At 33.3% G+C, this 15806-nt stretch overlaps 1 protein-coding gene across 1 annotated transcript in view; it reads left to right on the top strand.

Moving 5' to 3' along the window:
• The window catches only part of RIT2 (Ras like without CAAX 2), a gene marked incomplete at both ends in the record, with an annotated part of 256393 nt that overhangs the window by 60386 nt on the left and 180201 nt on the right, over positions 1-15806 (top strand). The window contains one exon of the mRNA XM_079784845.1: positions 2433-2489. Within this exon, the coding sequence (XP_079640971.1) occupies positions 2433-2489 (57 nt within the window). The remainder of the gene's footprint in view (positions 1-2432; positions 2490-15806) is intronic.

The raw sequence follows: 15806 nt of genomic DNA, 5'->3' as shown, positions 1-15806 counted from the left end.
TATCACTATTTCTTACCCCAGATTTTTTGTGATGGCCACAGAGTTGACCTAAAATTTTTTTAAATCATCTTACCCATCATTTTAGACATATTCTTAGGTAGAGAATTAATTTTTAAATCTATAAAATTATACATAGATTTACACTCTGTTGATTGCTATAACTTAAAAAGTTTAAACAAGTATGATCTCTTGTAATACCTTTTTGAGGTGCTCAGCAAAACTTTAAAAAATACTTTATTTTAAAAATTTCAAGGATGTAAGCCTATACATCACAAAATGAATAAAATTTAGTCTCCAGTTAGGTTGCTCGTATTTAGCAGAAGTCTTATCTTCAACATTTAACTTGATATATATTTAGGAGAGATTTTTAAAAACTGGTTTGTTTTACATGTTATCTCTGCAAAAAGAAATGGTTCTGAGATGTCCTATCAGGCATCCACTATGTAAAAACACAAAAGAAACTCTTACAAATCAATCTTTCTAAAATTATCTTTGAAGTTCTGGAACAAGGCTCAGCTTGCTCTCTCTTCTTTGGTTTTGTCTCAGTGGTAGATCAGAAGATTTGAGAATTGAAGGGCTTTTTCAATTATACAATAAGCAGCAGGTTTCCATTAGAGCACAAAGTCATCATCTAAAAGTCATCTTATAAATAAGTATAACAGGCAGATCTTTGACTGATTCATTTATTTCTGATATTAGTTGTGTGATTCTGAAGTCTAATGTAAAATGTATTTATCAGTTCATAAAATGCTTACATATTTTCTTTAAGTGTGTTCCAAACGTCTTCAGCCTTCCGAATGTTTTCTTAAGCTTATGGTAATTAACTTAGCCAATAATTATACACAATGTTTTCTAACCCTTCTTGGTAGCTTCCATGATTATCAAGAATTTCAATGTGTTGACCGAGTAGTGTGACATTGGTGCAGAGATATGGATCATTGTTAGCATTGTTAAGGAAAATCACAGCTGGGCAGTAATTAAAATATTCAAAATAGATTTATATAGGAGCTATTGCAATGGGGGAAAGAGAACTCAGTTTAGAACTGGTCTCAATTCCAAATGCAGCAGGGACAACTGGGAATTTAAAGCCAAGAGGCAGTCTTCTTTGGTCAGTGGATGGAAAATTACTAAGAGGAAATAAGAGGAGTAGGGGGAATTCTGGTTAATTGGACTTAGTAGGGTACTTCCTGAAGGTAGGCCAGGTAAACAGAGGACACTTAAGGGAGACTGGGGAATGATACCACTGGTGATGAGATATCTAGTGTGGGGAATTTACTCTAAACTGACTCAGCGGATTCTTGCTAAACTGTGTGAAGCAGAGATGAACACAGAAGCTAAAAGTCAAGACCTTGTTCAGAGGAAGGTTTAGAGGAGCTTGACTCAAATTTGGTTAAGGAGAGTCATTCTCTCTCTCTCTCTCTCTCTCTCTCTCTCTCTCACACACACACACACACACACACACACACACACACACACACACACACACACTAAAAGGAAGATAACTATTATATACTAATTTTTACAAGTTTGTTTCTTTACTTCAGAATGCCCTTATCTCCTAGTAATGAAATTTTACACAAGAGAACTTTACAAAAGAAACGTTGAAACTGTATCATAAATGTATATATTTAAGAAGAATGTGGAGAATTTAGAGGATATACAAAAAAGTAATGGAAATTAATAAAATGTTCTAAATAACATGAATTAGGCAAAATAAAAGTGACTTAAACACTTTCAACTGTGAAAAGCTAGAGATAATAACTCATAATAACTAATACAGACTTCAGAGATGTTTTCATTTTAAAGATGAAAAAGCTATGTCCCAGAAAATGTACAAGACCTTTAGTAAAAAGATCTATAACTAATATCAACTGTTTAACCAGGACAAGCCAAGAAGATTCTACATCTGGTTTATATTCCCATTATATCAAGAGCCTCATTTTTCCCAGCTGGCATGGCTCAGTGGTTGAGCATTGACCTATGAACCAGGAGGCCATGCATGGTCCATTCCCTGTCAGGACAGATGCCTGGGTTGTAGGCTCAATCCCCAGTGTGGGGCGTGCAGGAGGCAGCTGATCAATGACACTCTCTCATTATTGATGTTTCTATCTCTCTCCCTCCCCCTTTCTCTCTGAAATCAATTAAAAAAAATATTTTTTTAAAAAGAGCCTTATTTTTATTTCAGTGCAATATTTGTTGAAATACACTTCAAATTTGGACATATTTATTCCAGAAAATTATCTGGCATTGTTTTTTACTCTAGATAAACTTTTTTTTATAGAACTTTCTCTTATTATCATCATTTTTGTGGTTAATGTTGTATAATTAGTCACCCTCAGAAACAAATTGCTCACTAAAACCTATTAAAAATTGATGGAAGTGTTGAAGAATTGGTGAATTTTTATTAAATTGAATTTATTTATTTTTTTCAGCAATGACAATGCAGTTTATTAGCCATCAGTTCCCTGATTACCATGATCCCACTATTGGTGAGTAAAAACTTATTTTCTCCTTAAGCTCAAATAAAGATACTCTAAATAAATGGCTTACAAATATTGTTGATATCTGTGGAGAATAAGAAATGTGTTTTATACCATGACTCGGCACATACACACATTAATATATAATATGTAAGTCACCACAATTATAGCTTCAAGAAACAATGTTTGTCGTTACTTCTTGCCATTCTCATCTTTTCCATACTATTCTATTTCTTTCTGATAAATAATGGTTGGAATACATTAACTTAATTTTGATTTCAGGATCCACTAATGGATATCTATTACATTTGATAAACTGTGCTCTGGATAATAAAACTGATATGGTTTTGTGTTTTTTATTTGGTCGTTTTCTCACTTTATCAGTGTCTGGATCTTGTAGTACACAAGTAGTTTACCATGCTAATGGTGCACTTGGAAAGAACTCTAAGTATAGATGTAATTTTGTTTACCCTCCTCATTTTGCAGATGAGGAAACTGAGACTCAAAGAGTCAAATTATTGTTAGAGTAAAAAAATCCAGCCATGTTTCATTCTTCCATGCAATTTTCTTTTTATCACATCAAGTGCAGGAACATTGCAATTGGGAACACCTTTTCTTCCTCAATCAAAGCAGAAAATACATCTGAAAACTGCTTTACTAATCATTCAAAGAGCCACTTTAAAGAATCATTTGAAAATTTCCAAGCAGAGTCTGTCATAGCATTCTTTGTCTAGAAACACATTGGTATTGAACACATACCAAGCATTATTTCATGGCATAGAAAAACAAATAGCTTCTGGACCCCTCATGGTTTAGATTGTGAGTTCCTTTGACTACACCTTATCCTTTCAACCTTTTAATTTAGTTGATCTGAATATCTCCTACCCTTACAATGGGTGTGATTCTCATTTAGCAATTTTAATTCAAAGTCTTACTGTGTATATAAAATGTTATTCTATAAATAATTATCTTGTATATCTTCCTGCAAATCCTCCAGGATATTTGCTTGAATAGTACTGCTGAAATAAATGAAATGTACTCATTTTTAAATGTCCCATAATTTAGCAAGACCTCTTCATCAGTTGAACTGAATTAGTAAGATTTAAGCGCAAGCAATTATATGTTGTTCATCAGAAAGCACTTCCTCAAAGAGGTGACTTTTGTTTCTGAAGAAAAATAATCACTTTGTAAAGTTTTAGAAGTAATTAGCTACAGTCCATGTTTAATAATCCTCTAAATCCATTTTTATATCTCAATTCTGGAATGTTGATAACTTTGCATAACTATTATGAATTACAGAAGACAAGAAATCTCTGGGCAAAAGCTCTGAATCTTTTATCTTGTTGGAAAATTCAACTGTATATCATTTATGAAATCACAAATCACTCTGTTCATCATTTTCCATCTTTGTTTAAGCTTTACATGAACTGGTATTTCAAAAACCTACCTTTTTGGTCACTAGACTCTCATATCTATGGCTTGCATAGGGCAATATATGTGAATACATCATAAATATCTCCAAGAGGAATGAAGGAGAAGAATATAATGATGATTCCTTTAGATATCCATGAGGCACATCCATCATTTGAGATTCCATACTCACAAAGCGCTGAAGTCATACCTTAACATGGCTATAAGTAAAATTGCTTTAGAAGAAGTTTGAAAATGGAGACAGAACACTTGATTACTTTCAATTTGATTTGCCCATCATTTCATTTCTTGGCATCTCTGATGGAAATAGAGGTTAACAATTTTCCATTGGTATCCTGTTTCAGGAATGTGAAAGTCCCAAATAATTTACTTTTCTCCTGCTCAAGCTACATAACTATAACTCAGTCTGGGTGACTTAATGGCCCCTCAAGAGGAATTCCCTATTACTACATTTTGAAAATAATAGAAATTAGAGAAGAATACACCTATCAAGGATACTTATTTCATGATTTATATAATAAATGACTATTTTTCAATTCCTGTTCAGATCTGTTTGTCATCCTACTGAGTGAGATTTTGAATAGTTTTTCTCTGAAATATTTGAAAGATTTGTATGGTTTTATTATCTCACTATATTCAGCTTCAAATTATTTTTCTTTCAAATCTACATAACTTCAAAAAATTTAGTTTCCCTTTAGCCTTGAGAAGAATTAGGCATATTGTCTAGTACCAATGTTCTTCCCAAAGAAATAATTGCTCCCCTTAAGTAGGAGCAACATTTTCAAAGTCAGTAACCAATGGGTCTAGCTTCTGCAAATCCACAGAAAATACCTACAAAGGGAATATTGAAAGGTGTTGATTCTTTTCTTCCATGTGATGAAATGTCACTTAAAAAGTAAATAAAGTTCATGCTAAAGGTATTAAATATGAATAAATTCAAGGTTTAATTTAATCTTTAAAATATTCTATTTCTAAGTATAAAAAATTATGTTAGGTACACTTCGCTTCTTCTATAATAAAATAATTATGGAAATTAAAAAAAAATTGACCAAAGGCCTTGATATCCAACCTTTCATACTAATAAACACACATGTCATTTTTAATTAACAGTAAATAATTAGAGGTAAGCATTGTATGCAATTCAATCAGCAAACAATATTTAAATGCCTGATATTTACAAAGGAATCTGTTTATCCTCTAGAACTAAATTAGCCTACAAGGAATTTTTATTGCAGGAAGAGGACTTAAAACAAATATACAAATATTTATAGCTTTGAAGTCAGTTATTACTATAAGAAAGAAGCAAAGTGTTAAGGAGTTTTGAAAGAATGGAGAGGCAGTTTAGTGACCCTCTCTTAAGCTTTATTTACGGTGATTTAGGATCACAGCTTCCAATATGTTTTAAAAGCTAAGAAATTCTGGCCCTCTAGTCTAGAATTCAAGATTCTTTGAGAAGAATTTTCAGAGAAGTCTGGATTTCTTAAAGACATTTGAGACAATGACCGAGGACATTTTGTTTTGCTATATCCTTTTAATCATATTGTAACTTGCTTGAAATTAAAAATCTTATTGTATATACTTCTAATTTAATATGAATTAGATTTCCAAGGTATTGATATTTTCTGCTATAGAATATTGTGTCCCTTTCCCCAGGTTCTCACTTGTGGACTGTATATTTAGTTCAAATTATTATTTATTGATAACTTCCTATGTTGAGAATTATTTCTATTCATGTTCACTGATAATCAAGTAAATGCACACATAGAAAACATAGAAAGTAAGCATATAAAACCAGGTCACTTCATTTGGCAAATTAGTACAGAAGGAAACAAGATATGATCTCAAATAGCATACTCTGAGTAATACTTGATGAGCACTAATACTTGATGAAAAATTCTGAACCCTGAAGGATGTGCGTTCCTTCTCAGTTACAGAACATTATCTTTGATTACATCATGTGTGTAATTCTCTCACTCTCCTCAAACTGTTATTTTTGCCCCCTTCCTCTGCAAACCTATAAAACTTTATATTCACCTGTTATGTGCTAGGTCCCATGCTACACACTAGATATATAGAGATAAAAACACAATCTGTGACTTCAATGCATTTCAGGTTGGGTTGGAAAATTAATAAGTATACAAGACCATGTGATGAGTTCATTGGAAAAAAAAAGCACAAAATGCTGAAGGAGGACAATGAAGGTATATCTTGCATGACCTAAAGTGACACGAAGTATATGTAGAACAGATGCCCTCTGCACTGAATTTTGAAGGATGCATAGAAATTAGGCAAGTGAAGAGGAAGTAAGAATAGATATTCTCAGAAGAACAAAAAATATAGGCACCCAAATAAGACAATGCAACATGTAACTAAGATGGAGAATTTGGGAATTCCTAAGGATGAAATAAATGACCTAATGTGCAGGTTGGCAAGAGGAAGGAAAATATTTGCCAGATCTTTAAAGAGTGTATAGAACCAGCTAAGGGTTTAGATAGAGATAGTTCTGTACTTTTTTCTCTGAGATGAAAATGAATATTGCTGGCAGTCTACTTAACTTCCACATTTAGATAGATCCAAGGCAGACAAAAGTGAACATGCCCCGACTTTAAATAATAACTGATTATCCCTACTAGACTTTACTTCCTTCAGGATTCTTTATCATGGTAAAGCCCTTAATTTACCAGGCTCTCATGCCAGAAACTCAAGAGAAATGCTTGATAGCTATTTCAACTTCTACATTACATCATTCATCAATCATTGTGGTTTCTACCATCTAAAAATATCTTGAATCTGTCCCCATCTTTCCCTAATTTCTGCTGCCTTCTTATTCTAAGCCACCTCCATTTCCAGTTTGGACTAGTTCTTCTAATTGGTTTTTACACAGGGTCCAGAAATAACTGTTTAAACACAAATTTGCACTGCTGAACAGTTCCCAATGTTATCAGTTATGTTTGGGATGAAGAATAAAATTCTAAGAATAGAGTGAAAATTCTCATGGCCTTGTTACTTTCATTTTCACACTTGCTACCCACCACCTCTTTTGGGGGGCTTCAAGGACATCTGCCTCCTTTTAGATTCACAAACTAGCCAAGCCCCTTTCTGCCTTAGGACATTTTTGCACATATTTTAACTCCGAATGCTCTTTACCTCTCCACCCTCCATTTTGCCTGTTTAGCTTATACTTTGATCAATTTTCAGCTTAAATATTACTTCCTCAAAAAGTCCCTTTGAGAGTATTATAAGTGAAATAAGTCAGACAGAGAAAGACAAATACCATATGATTTTACTTTTATGTGGAATCTAAAACAAAATATATAAACCAAATAGAAACAGACAACAGACTAACAGTTGGGAGTGTAGGAGGACTGCATGAAAAAGATGACAGTATTGAGCAGTATAAATTGGTAGTCACAGAATAGTCACAGAGATGAAGATTACAGTATACAGAATATAGTCAATAATATTGTGATAACTATGTATGGGGCCAGGTGGGTACTTAAAGCATCAGGGGGCCACTTTGTAAAGTATATGCCTTTCTAGCCACTTTGCTGTGCATCTGAAATTCATACAGAATGATATTGAATGCAAATTGTAATTGAAAAATAAAAATAAATAAAAGAAAGTCCCCTTTGGCTTCCCCAAATAAGAGCTCTTTCATACATTCTATCAGAACCTTGAATATTTCCTTAATATCATTTATCTTTATGTAATTTAATAATTATTTAGTTAATTATCTGTTTAATTAAAGAGTCATGAGAGTGGGAACTTCCAATATATAATTCACTAGTGTTTCCCCAGACCTTTTCAGAATGCCCAGCATATAGTAGTGCTGAATAAATATTTGTTGAATAAAAAATTGGGTGAACAAATATTTCTAACAAAACATTTACCATTTTTAGATTTTGCTACAGTTAATTTTAGAGTTTTAGAAAACAACTAAATTAATCAAAGGTGTGCTAGTTAGTGTTCTTTTGTAAAAATTCCCTATTATATTAATGGCTATTTCTTAACCTAAAATAGTTAGCAAAAGAAACTTTCCTTGAAAAATTAAAAGCACTATGCATGCATATGTTATTATATCTTCTGCTTTCTATTTTTATTCTCATCTTCTGCTTTTTCCTCTCTACTTAATATATTTTTTTAAAATATGTTTTTATTTATTTTAGAGAGAGGGGGAGGGAGAGGGATAGAGAGAGAGAAACATTGATCAGCTGTCTCCTGCAAGACCCCTACTGGGGATCCAGCTTTCAACCAGGGTGTGTGCAGGTTACCAGGGGAATTGACCTGGTAACCTCTTGGTTCATAGGTTGATGCTCAAAACACTGAGCCACCCTGGCTGAGCTTCTTCTTTCAATATTAATTCATAAACAAATATTTGTTGGGAAGCTACGGTGATCCAGGCATTGTATAAGGCACAGGGATAAATAGCACATAAAATTAGGCAGAAATATGTTTCTTATTGATCTTCCCTACTTAATTTTATTTCATCATTTTTAAGAGCTGATTGTATGTCTTTATCTGGAGTCCAATTGTCCCTTTTTCTCATTGCATTAGGATGACTTCAGGTCATTATATAAGTACAGCACACAATTTGATTAGAGTAAACTGGCCTTAAGGACCTATTCAATAGTTTCTTTGGTTTGCTTTTCTTGCAGAAGAAAAAAACAAATAAACAAAAACAACCCCCAGAAGACTGCTTTAACAAACAGTTCAGGAATCGGTGATCACTTTATTAATTTACTTGGCCATACATTTATTCAGTACCCACAGTGCCCAGAAATTCATATGACCAACAATTTTCCAGCTGTACCTACATAGCCTCTTTTCAAGGAATACATACTCTTGTAATTGATTCAGCCGTGAATGCTTTTCCTTGTTCAGTGATTCAGACCTCCCATTTCACTTACTAGCCATGAATACTGCATAATAACTATGTGAAAGATTTATATTCTTCCTGAGCAATTGGTAAGAACTGTAACTAGCTCTACAGGAAAAGAATAAAATGCCATATCTTATTAAAACAGCAATGTTCTTATAGTTAGTCATTTAATAGAGTTTTCAGATAGTACCATAATCATGGAAAAATTCAGTTAACCATCTGTGATGTTGACTATATTCAATAGCTAATTAAAATTATCTGTGGTTGCCCTGGCTGATGTGGCTCAATTGATTGGAGCATCATCCCATATCCTGAAAGGTTGTGGGTTGGATTCCTGGTCAAGGAACATACCTAGGTTGCAGGTCAGTTGGGGCATGTATTGGAGACAACTTATCGATGTTTCTCACATTGATGTTCCTCTCTCTTCCTTCCTCTCTCTATAAAATAAATAAAAATATACCCTTGCATGAGGATTTAAAAATAATTAATAAAATAAAATTATCTTTGGTCAAACTAAACAACTAGAAATATATACAAATTCTAGATATAGATGCCCTTGAGGACAATAGTGTGCCTACAACAGAAGCACCTCTCAACATGTTCTATGCTTATTCAATGATTATAAGTGGGCACTTAGTATGAAGTCAAATACCTTATATTTAGACTTTGTCTTTTTTTAGTAGTTAATTATTAAAGACATTGTAAGTACTCTATTGGCTCTTAATGAGTAACCTTGCATAGCAATTAGAATGGGGAAAATAAATATTCATACTGGTATGTAGTAAAAATTGGCCATTATTGCTGATAAATGCAATATATGAGATAAAATTATTTTAAGCATATCTTAAAAGAGCTAACAAAATTTACATTTAATTCCCCTAATTCATGCATGTGTTGTTGGATTTTTTTAAAAAGGAAAGTGTAAAATATTGCACATAGGAAAACATTTAGAACTATAAGATATATCTTGGTATTTTCAATCTTTTAGTGGTATTTAGATTCATTTACCCATTGTCATATGTTCAAAAATTTGTTGAACTAGAATCTGAATCCATATTTGTTTGACCCAAAATGGGAGCATTTCAATACTGCTTTCTAATTTATGGCCTCTTCAAAGTGAATCTTTGTCATTAGCCATGGCTGATTCTGCTTAATACTTTTCATTTAACTAGTGTAATTCTAATTACTATGTTGAGATTATTTCTGGAGAATAAAGAGGTCAGCTCTTTGACATTTTATATCAAAGTTGTCTATATCAGCATGCATTTACTCAGCATGAAATGCAGACATGGAGAGAGACATTTAGGTAAGTTTGATTCATGTAAATAATCAAATTGAACATGTAATACATATGTCCATGTTCTACAATTTACTTTCTTTGATTCAAGACAGTCCCAGGGTGTGCATTCTCACTGGGACAAAGATAGATGGAAGCTAAAATTAGCTATGTGGAAAATCAATTTGAAAACTATCAAGCTCCAAACCAATTCGAACAACTAATTTTCTATTAGAAGACAGTTATAAATATTTTATTTGATTAGTCATGTGATAATAACAGTAATTAAGTTCTCCAGACATGTATTTTATCTATGAAGGTCAAAGTTATTTGCCAAGTTATTTCGGGTTAGAATCATGCCCTGAATACATTCATCTTTGTGCTTACGTGGCTATCTGAATATTTTATATATTAAAGAAAAACCTCATTCTGTTTTTATTCAGAAGCTAGATAATAGCATTTTAAAAAGCCAATCAAAGAATTTGTATGCATATATGCATAACCCATGGACTCAGACAATAGGATGGTGAAGGCCGGGGGTGGGGGTTAAGGGTGGGCTAGAAGGGGTCAGTGGGGAAAAAAGGGGGAACATGTAATACTTTCAACAATAAAGATTTTTAGAAAATCAGTATTTCTTTTTCTAAGATCCTATGGAAAAAGACATGCAGGTTATGATTATTGCAATAGCTTTCTTAAATGTGTTTTGCACACACACAACTATAAACCTCCTTTTGTCCACCTCTGTATATGTCATGCATCTAGGAATAGTGAAACCTTCCTTAATCAGAACCAAATTAACTAATTGAAAGATTCTCACCAGTGGCTATATGGGACCATAGTGGACCATTGTAAGAAAAGCCAGGGCTACAATGATTAGCATGTGGTTGGTGCTGTAGCCTTAAACATATGTTGTCATGTGTCCTATATGTCAGCCTTATCCCAACTATATTAATTTTTCAAGTTGTATATTTCCATTAAGTTACTCTTTTATCTCTATTCTCTCTTCACTATAATCCTTTTTTAAAAAATATATTTTATTGATTTTTTACAGAAAAGAAGGAAGAGAGATAGAGAGTTAGAAACATCGATGAGAGAGAAACATCAATCAGCTGCCTCCTGCACACCTCCTACTGGGGATGTGCCCACAACCAAGGTACGTGCCCTTAACCGGAATCGAACCTGGGACCCTTCAGTCCGCAGGCTGAGACGCTCTATCCACTGAGCCAAACCGGTTTCGGCCACTATAATCCTTTTAAAGAGTTGTATATACTAGCTATTTGCATTTTCAAACTCCTATTCACTCATTTTTAAATTATTTTTTATTGTTGACAGTATTATGGATGTCCCCTAATTCCCTCCCATAAAGGGATACTTCAATCTAGTTAGTTAATATATACCATTTTATGCTATATTATACATATCATATTTGTTTTCATATACAATTTTATTATAGTTATTTCTAGGTTATGGATAATTAATTTTAATCATTTCCTAAGGATGGACAACTTATTTATTTCTGGGTTCTCTCTTATGTACACAATACTGCAATAAATATCCTCCTTGGGCACATGAGTTTCTATAGGGTACATACTAATAAGTGTAATTGTTAGGCTATAAAGCATATAATTTTACATTTTAATAAAAATTACAAAATTACCCTCTGAGGAGTCATACAAGATTCCATGACAGCATATGATGTAATTTTTATAGCTTGCCCAAGACATAATATTTACATTTAAAAAATTATTTGCCAAATGAATGAAATATTATATCTCACATTTTTGGTTATTTGAAACATTTTAGGTATGAAATATAACATACAGAGTGTATACAAAATGAGAAGCACTGCTCACTAATTTATCACACAGTAACAGCTCATATAACTAGCACACAGCCAAAACAGTGTATATTGTCAGCATCTTAGAAGCACCTCTCATGTCCCCTACAAAAACTGCACTCTCTACAACCCCAGATTGTCTTTGCTTTTCTTAATAGTGTTAAAACGAAGCAAACATCCTGAAGCACTTAATATAGTTTTGACCATTTTGTAATACTTATGCAAATGAAATAGCTCAGTCTACATTATTCTGCATCTGGTCCCTTACATTCACCATTATGTTTGTGAAATTTATCCATGTTATTGCACATAGCTGTAAAAATTGTTAATTTTTGTTTATTCTGTGGCACTGTGCAGGTTATTGAATGTTCTATTGCTAGCTATATAAGTAACATATATGATCATTTTCTACATTAATTAGATTCTTATTATTATTAATAGAGTAGTCTAATCTATTTTTTAGTCTAATACACATGTTTTCTTTGTTTAGTGGTATATATGGACGAATTCCTGCTATCCTGTTTTGTGTTTTCTATTCACCATGATATATATATATTTTTTTTACTTTTAAAACATATATATATTTTAAATATATATATTTATATATATATATATTTTTTAAATATATATATTTAAATATTCTCCTTTCTTTGTTCCTTCAGGTATTGCTCAAAGTTTTTAATCCACTGAGAGTCTCTTTCTTGGCAAAGTTAGAGAAATATACTGAGTGGCCAGATTATTATGATCTCTGAATGCATAATAATCTGGCCATTAAGTGTATATCCTATATAATAAAAGGCTAATATGCAAATTGTCCCTTTGACCAGGAGTTCAACCAGCAGGCAGGCCGGCCAACTGCCCATGTCCCCTCCCCCTGGCCAGGCTGGCCAGACCCCACCCATGCACGAATTCATGCACCGGGCCTCTAATATATATATATATATACTGAGTGGCCAGAAATACACACACATAGACATGCGCACATATCCTTCTTTCTGATTAAGACTCTTCAACAACTGTCTTAATCTTTTTGGGATGCTAGAAAAAATTACCACAAATTAGGTGGTTTTAAACAACAAAAGCTTATTTCTCACATTTCTCAGTCCAGGATGTCTGACATCAGGGTGCCAGCAAGTTCAGGTTCATGGTAATTGGCCTCCTTCTAGTTTACATGTGGCCCTTTTTTTTTTTTTTTTTTTTTTTACTGTGTCCTCACCTTGTGAAAAGAGAGCAATTTAGCTCCCCAGCCCCTTCTTATAAGGGGCACTAATTCCATTCATGAGGTCACCACCCTCATGGCCTAATTACTTCCAAAAGGCCACACCTCTAAATACCATCGCATTGGGATTATGGTTTCAAGGTATGAATGGGGGGGGAGGGGAGCAGTAAGAACATTCAGTCCCTTGCAATGAATTTCCTTGGCAATTAGGCGAAAATAATTAATACATCCTACTAAGCTATACTTGGGCTGCTCTTTGTCAAGCTTTTAAGCCTAACTGGGCATCACGCTCTTCTTCATCTCTCTGCCCTTAAGCAATACTATATTTTTTTGTTCTAAGTCTCAAGGCCTTTCCTCCCTCCATCGTGCTCCTCCACAAAGTGATCTATGTGGAGGAGCACGATGGAGGGAGGAAAGGCATAAAGTATGTTCTTATGCCCTGCTTCCCCTCTACCTCTACCTCTACCTCTACCTCCATCCTCTTTGCCCTGCTAGTTAGCATAGATTCTTACTTCAGAACTCATTGAAAGTATCAGCTCTTCAAGGCTAAGTTCCCTGACACTCCCATCAAACATGAGTCACCCAGTCTTCCTCAACATGATTATTGTTTTCATGAACATCTTTGCATTCAAAATCCCAGTGCCTTTCCTGGTAATGGAACTCTGAAGAAACTCAATTTGTATCAGATGAATGAATTTAGATATTTTATTGTTAGTCCTCCGGAGAAGCTTAATGGCTCAATTATGGCAGCATTTCATATATCTAGCTTAGAGCTGATGAATCTTGAAGAAAACAAAAAGCACTCAGGTTATGAAAGGTATTCAAAAGAAAGGATCTTGGGTTCTCTTGTCAAAGTCAGTTTATCCTTTTCTTATTCATCCACAATTTTAATACAGTTACTAGTATTTATCTAGTTTTCAAGTCTACAGCATTAGATAACAAAAATTTCAGTGGAATAATTGATTATACAGATGGTCACTCTTATAGTACCAATGTTTTGGGTCCAGATAATGCAGAATAAAACAGTTACGTTACAGGAATATTTCAACAATTTTGCCAGTATACCAAAATATCCCTGCTGCCTTAGCCCCAAATAATCACATGTTCTTTTGTTAGAGTTGTGCTTTCCTTTTCTGAGCTCATCTGCAAACTCTAGGAACGATAAATTCTGTCAGTGGATAATGAAAGTTCAACATTCCCCCAGTCGGAATGAGGAACTGCAAGAGCAATAATTCTTAGTCCTGGTCCCCAGACACTATATCACTAAAAATCACTGGGAAAATGAAAATGATTGATACATGTTTATATTCATGACACACATTCACACTAGCTGGCTAACTAGGTCGCATATTCAATTTGCTTTAAAAACCAACCAACCAACCATTGTGGTTGATCATAAAATGGCATAAGAGTTTGTAAACAAAAGTACCAGAATCGTGCATCCAAATAAGATTTAATAGTCATCATTTTAGTCATGTTACAGTCTTTAAAAACACAATGTACACAAACGTACACACAGGAAAGGTTCACTCTTAAAGAAAGGCTTTGGATTCTAATCAAAGGAGATGAACTAGGTGATCAGATTGGAGAAATGTATTTGGTACAAAAAAATGATGTGTGCTAATGCTTTCCCACCCTTTATATGTCTTAGACTCAAGTTTGGAACTTATGTGATAGAATTCCTAAAATATTAATAAAATCAATAATATTATAGTGTGTAGCATCTCCATGTGTTGATTTAAAAAAAAAATTGTTTTTAGCAGATTACTTAACCTTCTGGGACCAGAGTTTCTTCAGTTACAAAATCTGCTGTCAAAATGTAGGGTTGTGATAAAGACTGATTGGGATAATATGTAAATGATATTATAAACTATCTAAAGTCCTGACTTAAAAATTACTTTACTACATATTATACTTTGTAAACAACCATATGCTAAATTTTTTCTATATATAAACTAACACGTAATAAATGTAATTAGTTACCTTATCCTTGAAGGATGGAGTAGAAAAAGTAAAACCAATAAAATGAGTAGGGATAACACTCAAAAAGTCAGGAATGGGAAGGATAAAGACACTTTACAAATAGCATTTGTATTTCCATAAGTTTAACTGAAATCTTAAAATATATTAATTTCCTGTAGGTCTTCCGAAGTATAGTATACACATCTTCAAGAGTAAACGGTCACTTATATTTTAAACAAGACAGCTCTATTGTATATCAATTCAAGTTTAAAGTGCAGCTTTGAAGAGGTGGTCTATAGATAATACTGTTTCTATTGAAAAATGCTGTGATTTTGATACATAGAAGCAAAGAAAAAAAAAGAAAGAAAAGAAAAGCATTTTCTGAGGGTGATAAAGTATTTTTTCCATTGCTTTGCAATCTAGTAAATTTTAAACAAATAGTCTTGACCTTTACACAATAATGATCAGTCCAAATAATTTATATTCTAGGTCATAGCATATAAAAAGGAAAAACATGATGAGCACTGAAGAACCTTATATTTTAATATTAGCCCCTTGCACAATTGGTGTTTCTCAGAACTGAACTCTTCTTATGCTGCCGTGGTTATGGACAGAGTTGAGCACAAACACGGGAAGAAAAGTCAGTTACCCCCTGAAGTAATTTCATGGACATCAAAATGCTCTTCTGACCCTAAATATGTATTTTACTATCTGCAACTCAT

This window comes from Cnephaeus nilssonii (assembly GCF_951640355.1).
Source record: "Cnephaeus nilssonii genome assembly, chromosome: 11".
NCBI classification, from domain to species: Eukaryota; Metazoa; Chordata; class Mammalia; order Chiroptera; family Vespertilionidae; genus Cnephaeus; species Cnephaeus nilssonii.
This window is presented reverse-complemented; position numbering and strand designations above follow the sequence as displayed.